The 18,047-nt window shown below is 47.3% G+C and overlaps 1 protein-coding gene across 1 annotated transcript in view; it reads left to right on the forward strand.

Moving 5' to 3' along the window:
* The window catches only part of SGCZ (sarcoglycan zeta), a 1,577,608-nt gene that overhangs the window by 1,347,397 nt on the left and 212,164 nt on the right, over positions 1 to 18,047 (forward strand). Inside the window, exon 6 of the mRNA XM_063920867.1 lies at positions 123 to 210. Coding sequence (XP_063776937.1) covers positions 123 to 210 — 88 coding nt within the window. The remainder of the gene's footprint in view (positions 1 to 122; positions 211 to 18,047) is intronic.

The raw sequence follows: 18,047 nt of genomic DNA on the forward strand, positions 1-18,047 counted from the left end.
TTCAATTAGGGATCCTTTAACTGTAAGTTTGATTTACATAGCAGTACAACTACCAATTCCCTTTTCTCCTCTAAAATGTTGCATGTGCAGGGTATTTATTATCTTGTTATTGTATGTTACAGGACAGCGCACTGGTATTACACTCTGACAGGAACGTAACAGTGAATGCAAGGAATCAGAATGGACACCTAACAGGTCAAATGATAGTGGGTGAGTTTCTTTCACATGCTCCTACTATTCATCAAAATTCATGTTTCTACAGTAAATGTTAAAATAATACATTTAGTATTATAAAAGTTTCATGACAGAGTTCAAATAGTGGCAGAGATTAATATGTACTCTAGTCTTTTTGTGGCACTCTAGTTTATGTGGTTGAAATGAATGTTGGTTTTTACACTTTGAATAATGCCGTACATGTATATAAGGCTAAAAGAAACATTGGACAATTACTGTACATGACATTGACTAAGGACATATAAAGGGGAGATGTATCAAGCCTCGAAGAGAGATAACGTGGTTGCCCAAAGAAACCAGTCAGCTTCTGTCATTTCAAAGACGCTGCTAAATAAATGAAAGCAACTGATTAGTTGCTTTAGGTAACTTTTGCACTCTCTCCGAGGTTTTGATACATCTCCCCCATAATTTTTATTATAGATAGTGTCGCTGGGATATCTGAATAGGTCTGTTACTTGGGTCCATGTCTAAATGCAAGTGTGGGTTGAGGCCACAGTCCATAGTAATTACAGGGGCACTTTTTAATAACTGTTAGGGGTGTGGCTTTGCCACCTTGGAAGGCCCAAACACAAGACTACTGGTGATTGTGCCCCTCATGGGAAACTAGAACATGAAACCACCAGTGGACAGATGGCCTAGGAGTCCTGTACTATATGCGCCTCAATACTATTTACCTCCTGATGGCGGCCCTGATTATGCAACTAATAGCAGAATTCAATTAGCCAATTACACAACCTGCCCTTGGAACTCTTCCCCACCATGCTCCCCACACCTGTGCCTTGGAACTCTTCCCCACCATGCTCCCCACACCTGCTCCCTGGAACTCTTCACCACCATGCGCCCTACATCTACTCCCTTCAACTCTGCTCTGCCTTTTCTCACAACACCTGCCCCCTGGAAAAAAAATTCTCCACCATGCTCCCCACACCTGCCCCCTGGAATTCTTCCCCACCATGCTCCCCACACCTGCCCCCTGGAACATTTCCCCATACCTGCGCTCTAGAATTCTACTCTACAATGCTCCCGAGTCCCCACACTTGCGTCCTAGAACTCTCCTCCAGGATCTCGCAGTGGCGAGGAGTAAAAAGTAGGTAAGTATACTTTTGTTCTATAGGAAAAGATGCTGGCACTCCAAAAAGATGTCAGGTACTCATCTAAAGTTACAAGTTGATATAAAATTTATGGCAGCTTCCCTAATCTAGATAAGTGTACAGCTGCTTATTTTATTCTTTTCCTGAAATTATTTCACTGATTTCTTTTTGTTTCTGGAACCAGTTCTGAGAATTGCATTGTACGCCATAGTTATAAGAATTATAGTATACACAAAAAAAAATAAGTGCCACAATTGTGTACCACTGAGTACCGTACATAGGGGGTCATTCCGAGTTGTTCGCTCGTTATTTTTCTCTCGCAACGGAGCGATTAGTTGCTAATGCGCATGCGCAATGCCCGCAGTGCGACTGCGCCAAGTAAATTTGCTATGCAGTTAGGAATTTTGCTCACGGCATTACGAGGTTTTTTCTTCGTTCTGGTGTTCGTAATGTGATTGACAGGAACTGGGTGTTTCTGGGCGGAAACAGGCCGTTTTAGGGTGTGTGTGAAAAAACGCTACCGTTTCTGGGAAAAACGCGGGAGTGGCTGGAGAAACGGAGGAGTGTCTGGGCGAACGCTGGGTGTGTTTGTGACGTCAAACCAGGAACGACAAGCACTGAACTGATCGCACTGGCAGAGTAAGTCTCGAGCTACTCAGAAACTGCACAGAGAAGTTTTTTCGCAATATTGCGAATCTTTCGTTCGCAATTTTGATAAGCTAAGATTCACTCCCAGTAGGCGGCGGCTTAGCGTGTGCAAAGCTGCTAAAAGCAGCTTGCGAGCGAACAACTCGGAATGACCCCCATAAAAAGCACAGGTAATTAGACATACTAAAATTGGATGCCTGCACATTGCAGTTAAAACAATGGAGGAGAGAGTTAAGTGAAAACTGCAAGACCGCTGGTATATGATGTCTTTTTTAAGGATGAAATTTCAAAGATGTGCGCAAAGTGTTTGGCTGGAGATAATATTTATAGAAAGACTTTCCTGCAAGTATTCCTTCTGAGCTCTAAATGTTTCAGCTTCAAAGAGGACTTTGCTTCGTTATGTGTAAAAATAGTGATGAGCTGTGTGTCAAATATATGAAGATAAAACTGCTGCTGCTCATTACGAGGGAGAGGAAAAATTGACATCATGGAAGCGAGGTGAAAGGCAGAGAAAAGGAGAAATGCCGCTGTATAATGAATGTATCTGTGAGGTTTCATCTGGCTAGGAGGGCTTGTAAATTCATCTCGTGCTTTCCACTCACTGGCTTTGTGCTACACTCATACATAAAAGGGTGAAAATGAGAATTGTTTTATTTCACAGCTTTATTTTTCACTTGGAATTATGTTAAGAGTATTATGCAAATAAAATGGTAGAATGAGCCAAGTAGAGTAATAGAGCAAGATATACAGTGACCACAATATTCCACTGTACAACATTTCATAGCATGGCTATTCAAAGATAAATAATACTATGAGCACTTTTTTATAAAGGAGTGTTGCTGCGGGTTAGTCCCAGCTAACACATTGGCCCTCATTCCGAGTTGATCGGTCGCAAGGCGAATTTAGCAGAGTTACACACGCTAAGCCGCCGCCTACTGGGAGTGAATCTTAGCTTCTTAAAATTGCGACCGATGTATTCGCAATATTGCGATTACTAACTACTTAGCAGTTTCAGAGTAGCTTCAGACTTACTCTGCCTGTGCGATCAGTTCAGTGCTTGTCGTTCCTGGTTGACGTCACAAACACACCCAGCGTTCGCCCAGGCACTCCCACCGTTTCTCCGGCCACTCCTGCGTTTTTTCCGGAAACGATAGCGTTTTCAGCCACACGCCCCTGAAACGCCGTGTTTCCGCCCAGTAACACCCATTTCCTGTCAATCACATTACGATCGCCGGAGCGATGAAAAAGCCGTGAGTAAAATTACTTTCTACATAGCAAAGTTACTTGGCGCAGTCGCAGTGCGAACATTGCGCATGCGTACTAAGCGGATTTTCATTGCGATGCGATGAAAAATACCGAGCGAACAACTCGGAATGAGGGCCATTGTAAGGAAAATAGGTTATTTGAGTCTGTAATAGGCCCTACACACTGGGCGATAATTCTCAAAGATATGAATGATCTCGTTCATTAATGAACGAGATACCGTTCGTATTTTTGATTGTGGCATCACCAGCGATGAACGATGTGCGGCCCCGCACTCGTTCATCGCTGGTGCCCCGTCGCCTGTGCATGCAGACCAACATGGAAGATCTCGTCCATATTTGCCTGCACTTCCATGGAGCCGTGTGACGGGGGGAGTGAAGGAACTTCACACCCCCTGTCACTGCCCCCCCCCCCCCCCGCCGCCAGGTTGCCCGTCGGCCGTATCTGCCGTCGGGCAGCTCGGCGGCGGATCAGTAAATGTGTAGGGCCCTTAAGGTGAAGTGTAACAATATTTTTTACAGGAGTTGTATTTTTTGAGCGGCTACAGTACATACTCAAGCAGTTTGTTTTTGAGTTGCATTTGAGGATATCACTTTTTCAGCTCTAGAACTGGCTAAGTTTTTCCTAGATGTTCGAGAACTTTCATAGCATCAATTTATTTTATCTGAGGCAGAACCAAACTGGAGGCCTTGCCAGTCTTTCAGTTTAATTAAACTGCACTGCTGTCTCGCAATGCTAAAACCGTGGGTATGGTGGCCAATCCCGGGATCTGGATCGGCGGGATCCCGGGATTTATGCCCAAAAATGGCCGGGATTCAATCCCGGGATTGGAAGCTCCAATCCCAGGGATTGAGGGATCAGCGTTGAGCGTCCACAGGATGCTCAAACGTTGCCCGGCTTCCTGCTTCCGGGTCCCCAGCACAGCGTGAGAGATCACGCTGCGCTGTTAGCTGCTGCTGGGAGACACCAGCAGCATTCACACAATGTTTCCCACCCGCCCGCCCCCAGTATATGGTGAGTTATATGGGCGGGGTGGGGCGGGGTGGGGCGAGGGGGCGGCCACCTAGGTAAAAGCCAATCCCGGGTATCCCGGGAATCCCGGGATAGGCCATTTTTCAATCCCGATACCCGGGATTGAAAAAATGGCCCGGGATTGGCTTCCCTAACCGTGGGTTCTTTTCACCTTCAACATGAGTTTCTGAAAGCTTACTAATTTTCATCCCAACATACAAAGACATGCTGGCAGCTGAACAGGCCTTTGACTTAAATGATCTCTTAGTGTGTGTGTTTGTAAGATGGGAAAATTAGACTGTAAGCTCCACTAGGTTAGGAAATGAGAGGATTCATTAAGCATTTTATGTAAGGACCAGGTGATACAGCACGTTGCTACATAAATAAAAGAATGATATAGGAATCTATTCAATTATTGTCGGAATTCCTGACTTGTCGGAAAAACAGCACTTTTCGACTTTTTAAGTCTATTCAAGTCCAGTGCCGTTATACGTGGATCAGCAGATTAGCTGCAGATCCACGTATTTTGTCGAATTTGTGGGTGTATCCGACAGGTTTTTGGCCCATTTTTGACAATGCCGATTCGACTTTAAAAAAAGTCAGATCGACAATGTCAAAAATGGGCAAAACCTGTCGGAAATGCCTGCAAATTGAATACTGAAGTGTTGGATTCTCTCCGTGGGAGAGGATTCGACACTAATGGAATATTCCCATAGACTCTATTACATGATATTTTATTTTTTAACATAAATGCAGAACATTGAATTACATAATTGGACAGCACTGGTATAACCACATCCAAATACTAAGTGTTAGTTTTGTCTTCTTTTGACTCTCCCTAAGGAAAACCACAAAACTGTAGGTATTTGATGTTGTCTTAAGTGACTAGGGGCTAGATTTACTAAACTTTCTAAAAATGATAAGTGGAGATGTTGCCCCTAGCAACCAATCAGATTCTAGCTATCATCTCTTTGTTGCATTATAGAAAATGATAGAATTTAGTTGCTTTCTATGGGCAATACAACCACTTGTCTGTTTTAGAATCGGTAGTAAATCTACTCCTATACAGTATAATAGTGCAAAGGATTACCTTAGTGTACTTCTTTAAACTTAAAACCTTACATCCCTGAGGTGTGTCTTATATATGTACTCTTTACCTCCTCCTCCTTCTCCAATCACAAATACTTTCTACTAGACAAACTACTTTTCTACTGTGGGTAAAGTAAGTATTGAACTCATCAACATTTTTCTCAGTAAATATATTTGGAATTGGGCTATTGTAATGAAATTTTCACCAAATATCAGCACCAACCCATGCAATACACACATGCACAGAAATCAAAACATAGATGTCCATATAGTATGTAACCCCCTTTTAACCTCTAATGGGGCTAATTCCTTAATTTACTTAGGGTTACTAGCTTTAAGTAATGTCTTGGATGTACCCAACCTTAACTGAGGGCATTGTACATCTAATGTCAGTGCCTCCACCCAAGTATGTTTGCGTACCTACCTCTTTCACCATTTGGGCCTACTTGGGGAAACCCAAATACATTAATTAATGTCTTTAATAACACCCCTGATACCACTTACACCTCACTCTTGGATGAATCAGCAGTAGCTAAGTTTATTTCTCGCATCCATTCTTTAAAACTGATGTCATATTTGCGTATATTATCGACATTCAACACAAAATGTATTTAACAACTATTAGTAATTTGAAACTACCCCATCACTATGGCCAACCCAAGGACTCAGTGGCACCCTACAAGTAGGCTAGATGTACAGTGAATGCTAATTAGGATAAAGGGGTACATTTACTAAGCAGTGATAAGAATGGAGAAAGGAGCCAGTGGAGAAATTTCCCCATCAACCAATCAGCAGCTCTGTATCATTTTATAGTATGCAAATTATAGATGTTACTTCAGTGCTGATTGGTTGCCATGGGCAATTTCTCCACTGGCTCACTTCTCCGCTCTTATCACTGCTTAGTAAATGTACCCCAAAGTCCAGTAGTAACTGTAGGTGCCTATGAATCCCAGGGAGGGTCAATACTTTACAAACTTGTTCATACCCTCAACATGCATGAGAAACACTATCCCTGTAAATATGTACACAGTATCACATTTACTGACTGTATGAGTTCATTTGTGTCATGTGACAGGTAAGTTTATACGTTTAATGAAAGTTAAACAATAAGTTCTACAATAACAAGTATAGCTGAATAGTACACTTTACATTCATGAAAACTTGTATCTCAAAATACAGTTTCATTTGTTTTGCAACCAAGGATAACTAAATATGTATTCTAAGTACATATTACTGCATGCAGTAAACTAAAACACACTATCAATATATGGGTATACTCGGGTAGTATTAGTTCCACTTTAAACTGCAGTAAAGTTGGGGCCCATTTGTTGATTAGCCCTTTTCTATGGGGGTGATTCAGAGTTGATCATAGCTGTGCTAAATTTAGCACAGCTACGATCATCCAGACTGACATGCGGGGGAACGCCCAGCACAGGGCTAACCCGCCCGCATGTCAGTCCCTGCCCGTCGCTGAAGTACAAAAGCGTCACACAGCGGCGATGCTTTAGCACTTCAAGAGTAGCGTACTGGCCGGGAGCTACTCGTCGCTCCCCAGCCCGCAGCAGCTGCGTGTGACGTCATTCAGCCGCTGTGGTCTGCCCCCCACATGGTCTGGTCACGCCTGCATTGGCTGGACCGCACCCACAAAACGACGGCCAAACACCGCCGTGCCACCAACTCTCACCCAGCGACCACCTCTGCCTGTCAATCAGGCAGAGTCGATCACTAGGCAACAACAGCCATCGGCTGTCAGCCATGCACCGGCGCACTGCGGCGCTGGCGCATGCACACTTCTGACCTGATCGCTACGCTGCGATAAATGGCAGCAAGCGATCAGGTCAGAATGACCCCCCTATGTGTGAGTTCGCATACAAGGAACCTTCTAGTAAACATTACTCTTTGAGATCCACACGCATGGGCTATGTTGTTTTAATCCGTGTGTATGAAACACCTGTTTGTAGTTCGCAAGTTTAACTAGTTATAACTTTTGAGCTATTAAACAGAATAAAGTCTATAGTCTATGCCGCACAGGTGTTTCCACATGATTTCAGTGTTAGGATTCTACAAAAAAACAGTCTTTCTCCCTTTTGCAACATTGTCCCAGATGAGATGAAGATTAGCTTTGCAAGAGATTTGACTGGGCAGTAGGCTGTTTAATGTCTGAAGGTTAAAAGACAATACCACATTCAGCCACTATATGATGCTTGAATAATTAGTAATAAGTTTGATAGCCAGCATCCATAATAATACATGAGAGATAAGTGTAAGCCTCTGATTCTGAGCAATAGCTCAGCTGCCTGTCATGACACTGCGGAGTGCCTGACAATCAGTAACAGTTAGGTTGTGTCAGCAATACTGCTTAACTCTGCAGGTAAGGGATGTAATGTGTTTGCTTTGATCTCACCCTCCAGCTGTTCAGTCCCTCCTTTCTCTCAGCTGCTCACTCTGCTAGCTGCTGCTGCCTGTAGCCACTCCCCCGACACCGCCCTGCACTCTTCTATTGGTGGCCAGTGGATGCTCTCTGTCACTCCTGTCACTGAAGCCGGATTTTTCAGCACTGGGACACTCTCTGCCGCAGCTGCCCAGCTGTCACCTCCACTCAGTCAGCCAGCATCAGCACCCATCCAGGCACCACTCTCCCACTGCTCATTGCTGGTGCCTGTTTACAGCTCTATGGCAGCAGCGCTATGAACGGGGAGGTTCTGTAAGCACAGGGGGACTTCAGACTGGCAGCTGTGGCTCCGGCCTCGCTTCCCTGCTCCCTCTCTGGCTTTACTCCCCCTGTGCCTAGCTGCATGTTTCCATCTCAGATGTTTACAGCTATGGCAGCCAGGTCACAGGGGATGCAAGCGCTAGAGGAAGGGATCACCTGACTGGCTGTCAGCTGTAACTGACAGCTGTTTTATACCCTGCAGCGAGGTAAGGCTCCGCCCACTGGCAATGACCCCATCTCAAGCCCCACCCACTGGCAATCACCCCATCCCACTCTGGGTGATAGGCTCCTCCCACTGGCAATCACCTTGCTGGTTTATTGACAGCTAGGAGTGACAGGAGTTACTAGAATGTTCCCTCAGTCACTGGCCACCAAGATGTAAATACATACATTTCAATGGTACACATCAGTGAAATGTAAATAAATATATGATTACATTTGTAATAAATATACAGTATACATGTTTTCTTTTAAAAATCCTCTGAGGTGTAAATACATTAAAATTACCATTTATAAATATATATTTTTTGTACATGTGTTTCTATCATTTCCACCTCACATTTAGCACTTTAACCCCTAATCAGGGTTACAAGTAAATTAAGGGTCTGCCACACGACTGTGGATGAAATGATTTGTTCATTTGGACCCACACAAAACAAGCTGGCAATGCTCCAAAGAGCATATAATGCAAAGAAAAGAGGTGCAAGATGGAATTGTCCTTGGCCCCTCCCACCCAGCCCCAACAAAACAAGCTGGAAATTAATATGTCCCTGCACAAACTGACTCTACAGAGGCAAGATGTCATCCTCATCCTCATATACTGATTCCTTACTCCCTTCAGTGTTGTGTGCATCCTCCTCACAAAGTATTAAATCTTCCTCGCTGGAATCTACCACCACAGGTCCCTCTGTATTGAGGCTGGTATTCCCGGAAGAATTGATAATAAATTTTGATGAACATCATCTTCTCCACATTTTATGGAAGTAACCTCCTACGCCGATCGCTGACAAGGTTACCGATTGCACTAAAAACTATTTCGGAGTACACACTGGACGGGGGGCAACTTAGGTAAAATACTGTAAAGCCAGTTTGTATAGGGGCCTCCAAATTGCCTCTTTTTCCTACCAGTACAGGTATGGACTATCTGACATGTCTACTTGGATGCTGTCACTTATGTAATCCTCCACCATTCTTTCAATGGTGACAGCATCAGATGCAGTGACAGTAGACATGTCAGAAATTGTTGGCAGGTCCTTCAGTCCGGACCAGATGTCCAAAGTTGGTTCTGCCTGCCCTGCATCACCGCCAGCGGGTTGGTTAGGAATCAGATATTTAAGTTGTTTCCTGGCAGCCCAGTTGTGGGAGAAAATGAAGAAGGAGCTGTTGCCGTGTCACATTCCGCTTCAGCTGACAGTGTTTTCACCAGCAGGTCTTTGTACCTCTGCAGGCTTGTGTCCGCCAGAAAGAGGGACACCACGTAGGCTTTAAACCAGGGGTAGCCAACCCTGGTCCTCGAGAGCTACCAACAGTTCACGTTTTCCAGCTCACCTAGCAGGTGCACAGGTGCAGTCATTACTAACTGACACATTTTAAAAGATCTACAGTTGAGGAGACCTGGAAAACGTGAACTGTTGGTAGCTCTCGAGGACCAGGGTTGGCTATCCCGGCTTTAAACCTAGGATTGAGCATGGTGGCCAAAATTTAGTGACCACCCTCGGATCCTGGCAAAGCGAACGAAGGGCTTCATCCACAAGTCCCATATACCGAGTGAAATCGTTCCATCTTAGCTCTTCCTTTCACTTTCTCCAGCTGTTCCTGCAAAAGCCTGATGAGGGGAATAACATGAATCAAGCTGGCAGTGTCTGAACTGACTTCATGTGTGGCAAGTTTGAAGGGTTGGAGAACCTTGCACAACACGGAAATCAATCTCCACTGCACTTGAGTCAGGTGCATACCCCCTCCTTTGCCTATGTCATAGGTGGATGTATAGGCTTGAATGGCCTTTTGCTGCTCCTCCATCCTCTTAAGCATATAGAGGGTTGAGTTCCACCGCGTTACAACCTCTTGCTTCAGGTGATGGCAGGGAAGGTTCAAGATTGTTTGCTGGTGCTCCAGTCTTCGGCACGTAGTCGTTGAATGGCAAAAGGCTCCCAAAATTTTTCTGCCCACCAAAAGGGTCTCCTGCACGGCCCTGACGTTTCTCAAAAAATTCTGCACCACCACATTTATTGTGTGAGCAAAACATGGAACATGCTGGAATTTGCCCTGATTTAATGCCCACACAAAATTGGTGGTGTTGTCTGATATCACAAATCCCCAGGAGAGTCCAAATGGGGTAAGCCAGTGGGCGATGATGTCCCTCAGTTTCTCTAAGAGGTTGTCGGCAGTGTGCCTCTTACTGAAACCGGTGATACACAGCATAGCCTGCCTTGGAATGAGCTGGTGTTTCTGAGATGCTGCTACTGGTGCCGCTGCTATTATTGCTGCACAATGCGATACATCTACCCAGTGGGCTGTCACAGTCATATAGTCCTTAGTTTGCCCTGTTCCACTTGTCCACATGTCTGTGGTTAAGTGGACAGTGGGTACAACCGCATTTTTTAGGACACTGAGGACACTTTTTCTGATGTCTCTGTACATTCTCGGTATCGCCTGCCTAGTGAAGTGGAATCTAGACGGGATTTGGTACTGGGGACACACTACCTCCATCAATTGTCTAAATTCCACTGCACTAATGGCGAATACCAGATGCACGTCTAACACCAACATAGCTGTCAAGGCCTCAGTTATCCGCTTTGCAACAGGACAACTGCTGTCATACTTCATCCTCCTCGCAAAGGACTGTTGGACAATCAAGTCTTAGTGAAAGAAGTAGTGGTGTTCCAACTTCCTGTCCAGGATGATGAATGACTCCCAGCAGCAATAGCAACAGCAGCAGCAGTGGCAGCAGTAGGCGTAGCAATGCAGTATCCTCTAGAGGAATCCCGGATAGGAGAGGAGTCAGTCATGCCAGTGACATGGCCTGCAGGAATACTTCCGATCCTGATTGAGGAGGAAATTGACGAGGAGGAAGTTGCTGGTGTGGTTTGCAGACATTTGGATACAACAGGACAAAGGGATTTAGTTGTCTCTGGATTGCTTATGGTTTTAGCCACAGTTTCTGAACTTGACAGTGACTTTTTATGAATGCGCTGCAGGTGACGTATAAGGGAGGATGCTCCTAGGTGGTTAACATCCTTACCCCTACTTATTACACCTTTACATAAGGTACATATGGCAAGACAGTAGTTGTCCGGATTTGGATAGAAAGAATTCCAGACCGCAGAGGTGGATTTTTTGGTCTTCTGCCCAGGCATGACGATGGGCTTATTCATCCTACGGACAACAACTGTCTCCCCCAGTGCCTGATTTAAATAAACCACATCACCATCAGAATCCTCCTCGTCAACTTCCTCCTCAGCGCCAGCTACACCCATATCTTCATCCTGGTGTACTTCAACAGTGACATCTTCAATTTGAATATCAGAAACTGGACTGTGGGTGCGCTTTCCAGCACTTGCAGAAGGCATGCAAATGGTGGAAGGAGCCACCTCTTCCCATCCAGTGTTGGGAAGGTAAGGCATCGCAACCGCTGAAATACTTGGACTCTACTTGGGGATTTGTGATACCATCTTAGAACGCACAGCTCTTTGCTGTGTTTTTGCCAGCTTAACACTTTTCATTTTTCTAGTGGGAGTATGAGGGCTTCCATTGTCATGTGAAGCTGAAACACTAGTCATGAACATAGGTCAGGGCCTTAGCCGTTCCATGCCACTCCGTGTCATAAATGGCATATTGGCAAGTTCAGTGCCGTAACTAGGCATTTTAGCGCTGTGGGCAAGAAACGGCATTGGCGCCCCCCCCCCCACCTCATGTAAAACAAGGGCAGTGCGCGCACAAAAAAAATAGCGGCGTGGCTTCATGGGAAAAGGGCGTGGCCACAAAATAATACCATACTACAGTGCATTATTCAAATTACACCGCACAGTAGCGCCACTACACCAGGTAGAGCCCCTTTTACACATTACGGCAGTCAGCGTCCCCTATTTACACATTACGGCAGACATTGTCCCCCTTTTTACACATTACGCCAGACATTGTCCCCCTTTTTACACATTACAGCAGACATTATCTCCCTTTTTACACATTACAGCAGACATTGTCCCCCTTTTTACACATTACGCCAGACCTTGTCCCCCTTTTTACACATTACGGCAGACATTGTCCCCCTTTTTACACATTACGGCAGACATTGTTCCCCTTTAAACACATTACAGCAGACATTGTCCCCCTTTTTACACATTACAGCAGACATTGTCCCCCTTTTTACACATTACAGCAGACAGAGTCCCCCCCCCCAGTAAATCCTGCGTTTGCCCCTGCATGTACTAACCAGATAGGTCAGACAGACTGAGGCGCTCTGACAAGTTCCAAATTGCAGAGGGGGAACCGGGCTGCCGCTGGGCCAGAGAGCAGCATCCCTGTCACACTGATGCCGCTCAGCCGCAGCAGCAGCTGGTTCAGTGGGACACAGGCGGGCGAACGGCAGCGGCGGTTTCAGAGGAAGTTGGGCGGGCGGGCGGCGGCTTCAGAAGAAGTTTCGAGCGCGCGGCCGGCACCTTCAGGAGAAGTTGGGCAGGTGGGCGGCCGAGCGCGCGGCTAGCCGGCGGCTTCAGAGGAAGTTGCGGCAGCTTCCGGGGGGAACACGGGCGGGCGGCGGTGACTTAAGTAGTGCAGAGGCGGCGCCGCCATCAGCGGGACACAGGCGGCGCCGCCTTCAGCTGTCTTGGCCAGCGGGTGTGCTGCTGATGGTGCGCCCTCAGTGCATTTGCGCTGTGGGCAAGGCACCATCGGCACACACCTAGTTACGGCCCTGGGCAAGTTTACATTTCTCCTCAGACAATTTAAATTGATTTTTTGGGTCATTTTACTGAACTTTGGCTTTTTGGATTTTACATTTTACATTCTACTATGACTTTGGGCATCGGCCTTGGCAGGTGACGTTGATGGCATTTCATCATCTATGTCATGACTAGTGGCAGCAGCTTCAGCACTAGGAGGAAGTGGTTTTTTATCTTTCCCTATTTTATCATCCAAATTTTTGCTCTCCATTATTTTTCTGGAGTTATATACAATATGCGGCACAGGAGAGTGTACCCCTAAACCACACACACACGTCAAAGACGTAAAAATTATTTGGATAATAACCCTTTTATTTGGAGTTATTATAATATGCAGCACAGGAGAGCGTACCCCTACACCACACAGGGCAAACCCTGTAAAAATTATTTTTGATTAAATATGAATGTGGCCGGAGAGACTAACCAGCCATACATGTAATGGCGGACGCAGCACTGAAGGGGTTAACCCCTAGTGCCCGGCGCCATTAGGAGGACAATGGGCGCTTGGCGACACTTTTAAACTGTGCACTGGCGCTAGTCGCCATCATTAAATGTATTGTGGGTGCTAGGCACCGCGTATTTAAAATATGTTTAGTACTGTGTTTTCACCATGTTATATTTAATGCTCTAGGCACAGTTGTAGGATTGCACATTTACAATGCATGCAAATGCCAGCACTTAGAAGGAATGTGTAAGCTGTGTCGGTTTTAAAATGCATTTACGTTTGAGGACAAATGGCCTTGGAAGCTTCTCACCTAGGAATTGAGATGCTGATGACCCTGGCACCTGGAAAGGGGTGTATGGACAAGCCCTTTCTTTAAGATTGAGATGTGTCTCTTTGTAACTTTATAGACACATGCAGGTGAAAGGATTTGTTTGCTATCTTCTCTGGATATTGTGTGAACTGGTTTGCATGGAGACACAAGGTGCTGCTAAATCAGATTGTGTTTTATGAATGCAAACTAGTGTGTTTCGTTTGCCAACAGTTTGATGTAACATTTCTTAGTCTGCATTATGTGTGATGCAGATTATGTTTAATTTACAGTATAAGAACGTTGTCTATGTGTGAGAGGGTGAATGCAATTGAAATGCAAGTTACATTTACATTTGTGAAAGAGACAGGAAGATGGTAATCAGATTGTGTTTGGGAAAGCACACTGGTTTGGTTATATGTGAAGAGGAGCAGGAATTTGCTTTATTTAATTCTTAACTTTTGAAATGTAACTTGTATTTATTTATATTTTCTGCGATAACCTGATTGGTTGGATAAGACAGGGAGGGCTTACCCCCCCTGTGGTACTGTGTGTAAAATTGACATAAAAAGGAGGCCTGCGTGCCTCCAGAGTGTATTATACCAACTACTTTCTGCTGTGAACATCTTGCTGTATGCTGTTTCCCCTAGCAATAGGGAAGAGTTCTCTTTAGAACTATTGCAAATAAATACCATTTGCCTCAAGAAGACTGTGTCATCTTGTGACCTACATGGTTATGCCAAACATAGCCCCGTCCTCCGGCTGTCCAGGGAAGCACATAACGTCTCCAAGTTACGCCTTCCGCCAGCTACTTGTAGCGGCCTAGTCAGGTGACTAGTGGGGATTCGTCAACACCACACAGGTGTGGTAACGCAGTGTGTCGGCACATGCAGAGCAGAACCGTGGTTCAAAACGCCACGGCAGGTTAGGAGTTTGGTGGTGGCAGCATAAACCCACCCACAGCGCAGTGGGTGGAGTCAGTAACAGGCGGTTACTGATGGTAAGCGGGAATCCCCTATGTGGTCAGGTCCCGTGTGACCTAACCTTCCATTCTGTGCACAGGGGACTGGACGCGAGAGCGGTGAGTGCTTTCGTACGGAACCGTCCTGTCACAGAAATTGGTGGCAGCGGTGGGATAATCCCAGGCAGCTTTTCGGTCACTCGATTTGAGAAGCCGAGTAACTCAGGAGAGGAGTAACTGCAGCGCAGGAGAACGCACAAGATGGCGGACTTCAGTGGAACGTCTAAGGGCGATCTGGAGATCGTGTGCCAGGAGAAGGGTGTGGATATCCCTTCCAACGCGTCCAAGAGCGTCATGAGGGCAGCGCTCATGAGCTTGGAGGAGTCCCGTCGGGCGGAGGTGGAAAGCGCTGAGGGCGTCAGCATCGGAGAGGACAGCCTAACAGTGGACCTTCGTAAGGAACCGGTGAGACCCACAAGCCCTGCCCCCTCTCACAGTAGCAATGTTTCCCAGCAATCCCTAGCAGGGCCAGGATCCCAACGTCCCAGGGGGGGCAGCACGGATAGCCTAGCAGATCGGCTAGTGGAATTGGGGGAAAGGGCAACGAAGCAAGAGCGCTTGATCATCATCCAGATGTTGCGGGATGAGCGGGCACCACAGGCCGTGGTACCCCGGGAGCTGTTGTCAGCTGTTGTGCACAGATCAGGATGCATTCAGTTTGCCAAGTTTGCAGACAGTTATGGGGACATTGATGGACATTTACAAGGTTTTGAAAGGACTTGTAAACTACATGATTTACCCAAGTCGGAGTGGGTGAGACACTTTGTGCCCACTCTGCATGGAGAGGCCTTGGAGGCCTATCGAGGAGTGACCACGGAGGACTGTGGGGATTACGACGAAGTCGCGAAGGCCCTCCTCCAGTGATTCTTCGTCACTCCAGAGTCTTACAGGAAGAAGTTCAGAGACTTGCCCAAGAACCCTAACAGCACCCATGAGCAGTTCGCAAACCCAGCTGCGGCAGTACGTGGTGAAGTGGGTGAAGGATTCTGAAGCCACTACATGGGACGCACTGATCGACCTGATCTGCAGGGAGAAGTTCTACCGCAGGTGTGCCCCAAAAGTGAAGGAGTGGGTGCTAGACCGGGAGCCACCCAGCTTAAAGATGGCTGTCCAGTTAGCAGACAAGTATGTGGTAATTCGGCCACAGTGGCAGAAGCGCCCAGCCAGCAGCCAGCTCCAAAAGACTGTACCACCAAGGGGTCCCCCCTCTTCAGCTCATCACCCCCAATAACAAGCATCTTCCAACCCGGGTGCTCTTGGCCAGCAACCGCACCGCAGCATCCCTGCAACTGATCAGAGATCATCGGTGCCACGACTGGATAAGAAGTGCTACGGCTGTGGGAAAATCGGACATCTGAGGATGAACTGTACTGCATCCCAAGCACCCCAGACTCGTGCCCCAAATCCGAGTGCTGGAGCCCGGCTCGCTTGTTTGACGAGTGGAGATGAGCCTACAGAGACTGTTCCCCCTCCAGTCAGTCCGATGGAGTGTGGCGAGAGACAGGTGCACTTTGCGGAGAGAGTCACCTGCATGGCCAAACAGCCCCTACACAACATGTGGAGGCACCTGCAGCTGGTCCACGTGGGACCCCTGCAGGGGGAAGGCCTAAGAGACTCTGGGGCCTCAATCACTGTGGTGAGCCCCCACCTTATAGATCCTGCTGCAGTATTGCATGGTCGCACTGCCAAGGTCACCCTGGCAGATGGAACGGAGAAAGAGGTTCCCATGGCAAGAGTCTACCTGGACCAGAGTTTGCGAGAAGTTGCCGTCATGGATGGTCTCACAAACTGATGTGGTCCTAGGAAATGATCTGGGTGGTGGGATCGTCACCACGTTTGCTGGCGCCATTCCCCGGAGTCAAGTTCCAAAACCACCGTTGACATCAGCTACTCCAGCACAGCCCAGCTCAGAGGAAAAGACTACAGCTGCTAGACAACTGCCAGCACAGCCAACCACAGCATCAACCAGCCCAGAGGAAAAGATTACAGCGGCTAGATCGGCACATCGACCCCGCATGCCTTTTGCCTCTGGTATGCCTACGTCCCCTAGCAACGCAGAGGATGTTGGTTCCAGCTCGTTTGATCCTGTGGGGGTGCCCAATGATGCTCCTGACCCAAGTGGTTTGCCAACTCCGGCGGTGAGTATGATAAACCACACTGACTTTTCCATGACTGACCCCTACCAGACTGACCCTAGTAGTCCCCACCTAGATCCCCCTGTAGTGTGTCCCAATTTAGGAGAGATTGAGGGCCACAGGCAGGAGTTTAGGGAGGCTCAACTCTCTGACCCATCCCCGAAAGGCATGAGGCGCCACTCTGACAGCGGCCTTGACAGGGTTGGGGCAGGAAGTTTGACCTGGCGGGATGGGTTAAGGTATAGGGTAGCCAGGAAAGTGGGAGGGGATAGACCAGATAGGGAATGTGTCCAACTGATCCCCCAAGGGAACTTTCCTGTGCAACCGGTGTCGGTTGCCAGCGAAACCCCTTTGGACAGTTACCCTGAGATAGACCATACCCTGAAGTGCCTGACACAGAGCTTACCCTGGTCTGGAATGTCGGAAGACGCCCAGAACAACTGTAAGGCTGGTGCCATGCATTGGCAGCTGGGGCACTCCAGCAGTTGTGTTGTCTCTGGGCCTCTGCCCATAGGAGAACCTTTACAGCGAATTGCTGTGGACATAGCAGGTCCCCTGCCTGTGCGCAGTAGATCGGGGAAGACACGCAGCCTCCTTGTAGTGGATGCCACACAGGATCCAGATGCTGGTGGTCTTGCCGCCATCACTGTGGCACAGGTAGCGGACAAGGAGGAAAGAGTATGCCTAGGTGACCGGGTAGGTTTCCCGAGTCATAGGTCGACAGAGGAGGATTGGAGGGCAGGTCTGACAGTTAGGGCAGACAGTTGCCAGATAGGTATGACGGAGGTACAGTGCCTGGGGCACCATATGGGAGGAGACAGGGGTAGGCCCAAACCAGATGGGGTGGAGGCAACCAGAGGCTGTCCCCGACCCACATCACCCAGACAGGTACTGACCTTAGAACCTGTAAGGCCCTACGGACACGTTGTCATTGACTTTAGTCCTGTAGTGAACCCCTTTACAGAGATGGCTAGGAAGAGCATTCCCAAGTCAGTGGACTTTGCACCCGCTTGCGAGTTGGCATCCCAGTCATTGAAGGAGGCTCTGGTACCCGCTCCAGTGCTGATGGTGCACATTCTTGACCAGGACTGTGTTTTACAAACTACTGCGCCACTGCATGGACTGGGAGCAGTACTGAGCCAGGAGGAGC

The sequence above is a fragment of the Pseudophryne corroboree genome, chromosome 1 (assembly GCF_028390025.1).
Source record: "Pseudophryne corroboree isolate aPseCor3 chromosome 1, aPseCor3.hap2, whole genome shotgun sequence".
Taxonomy (NCBI): Eukaryota; Metazoa; Chordata; class Amphibia; order Anura; family Myobatrachidae; genus Pseudophryne; species Pseudophryne corroboree.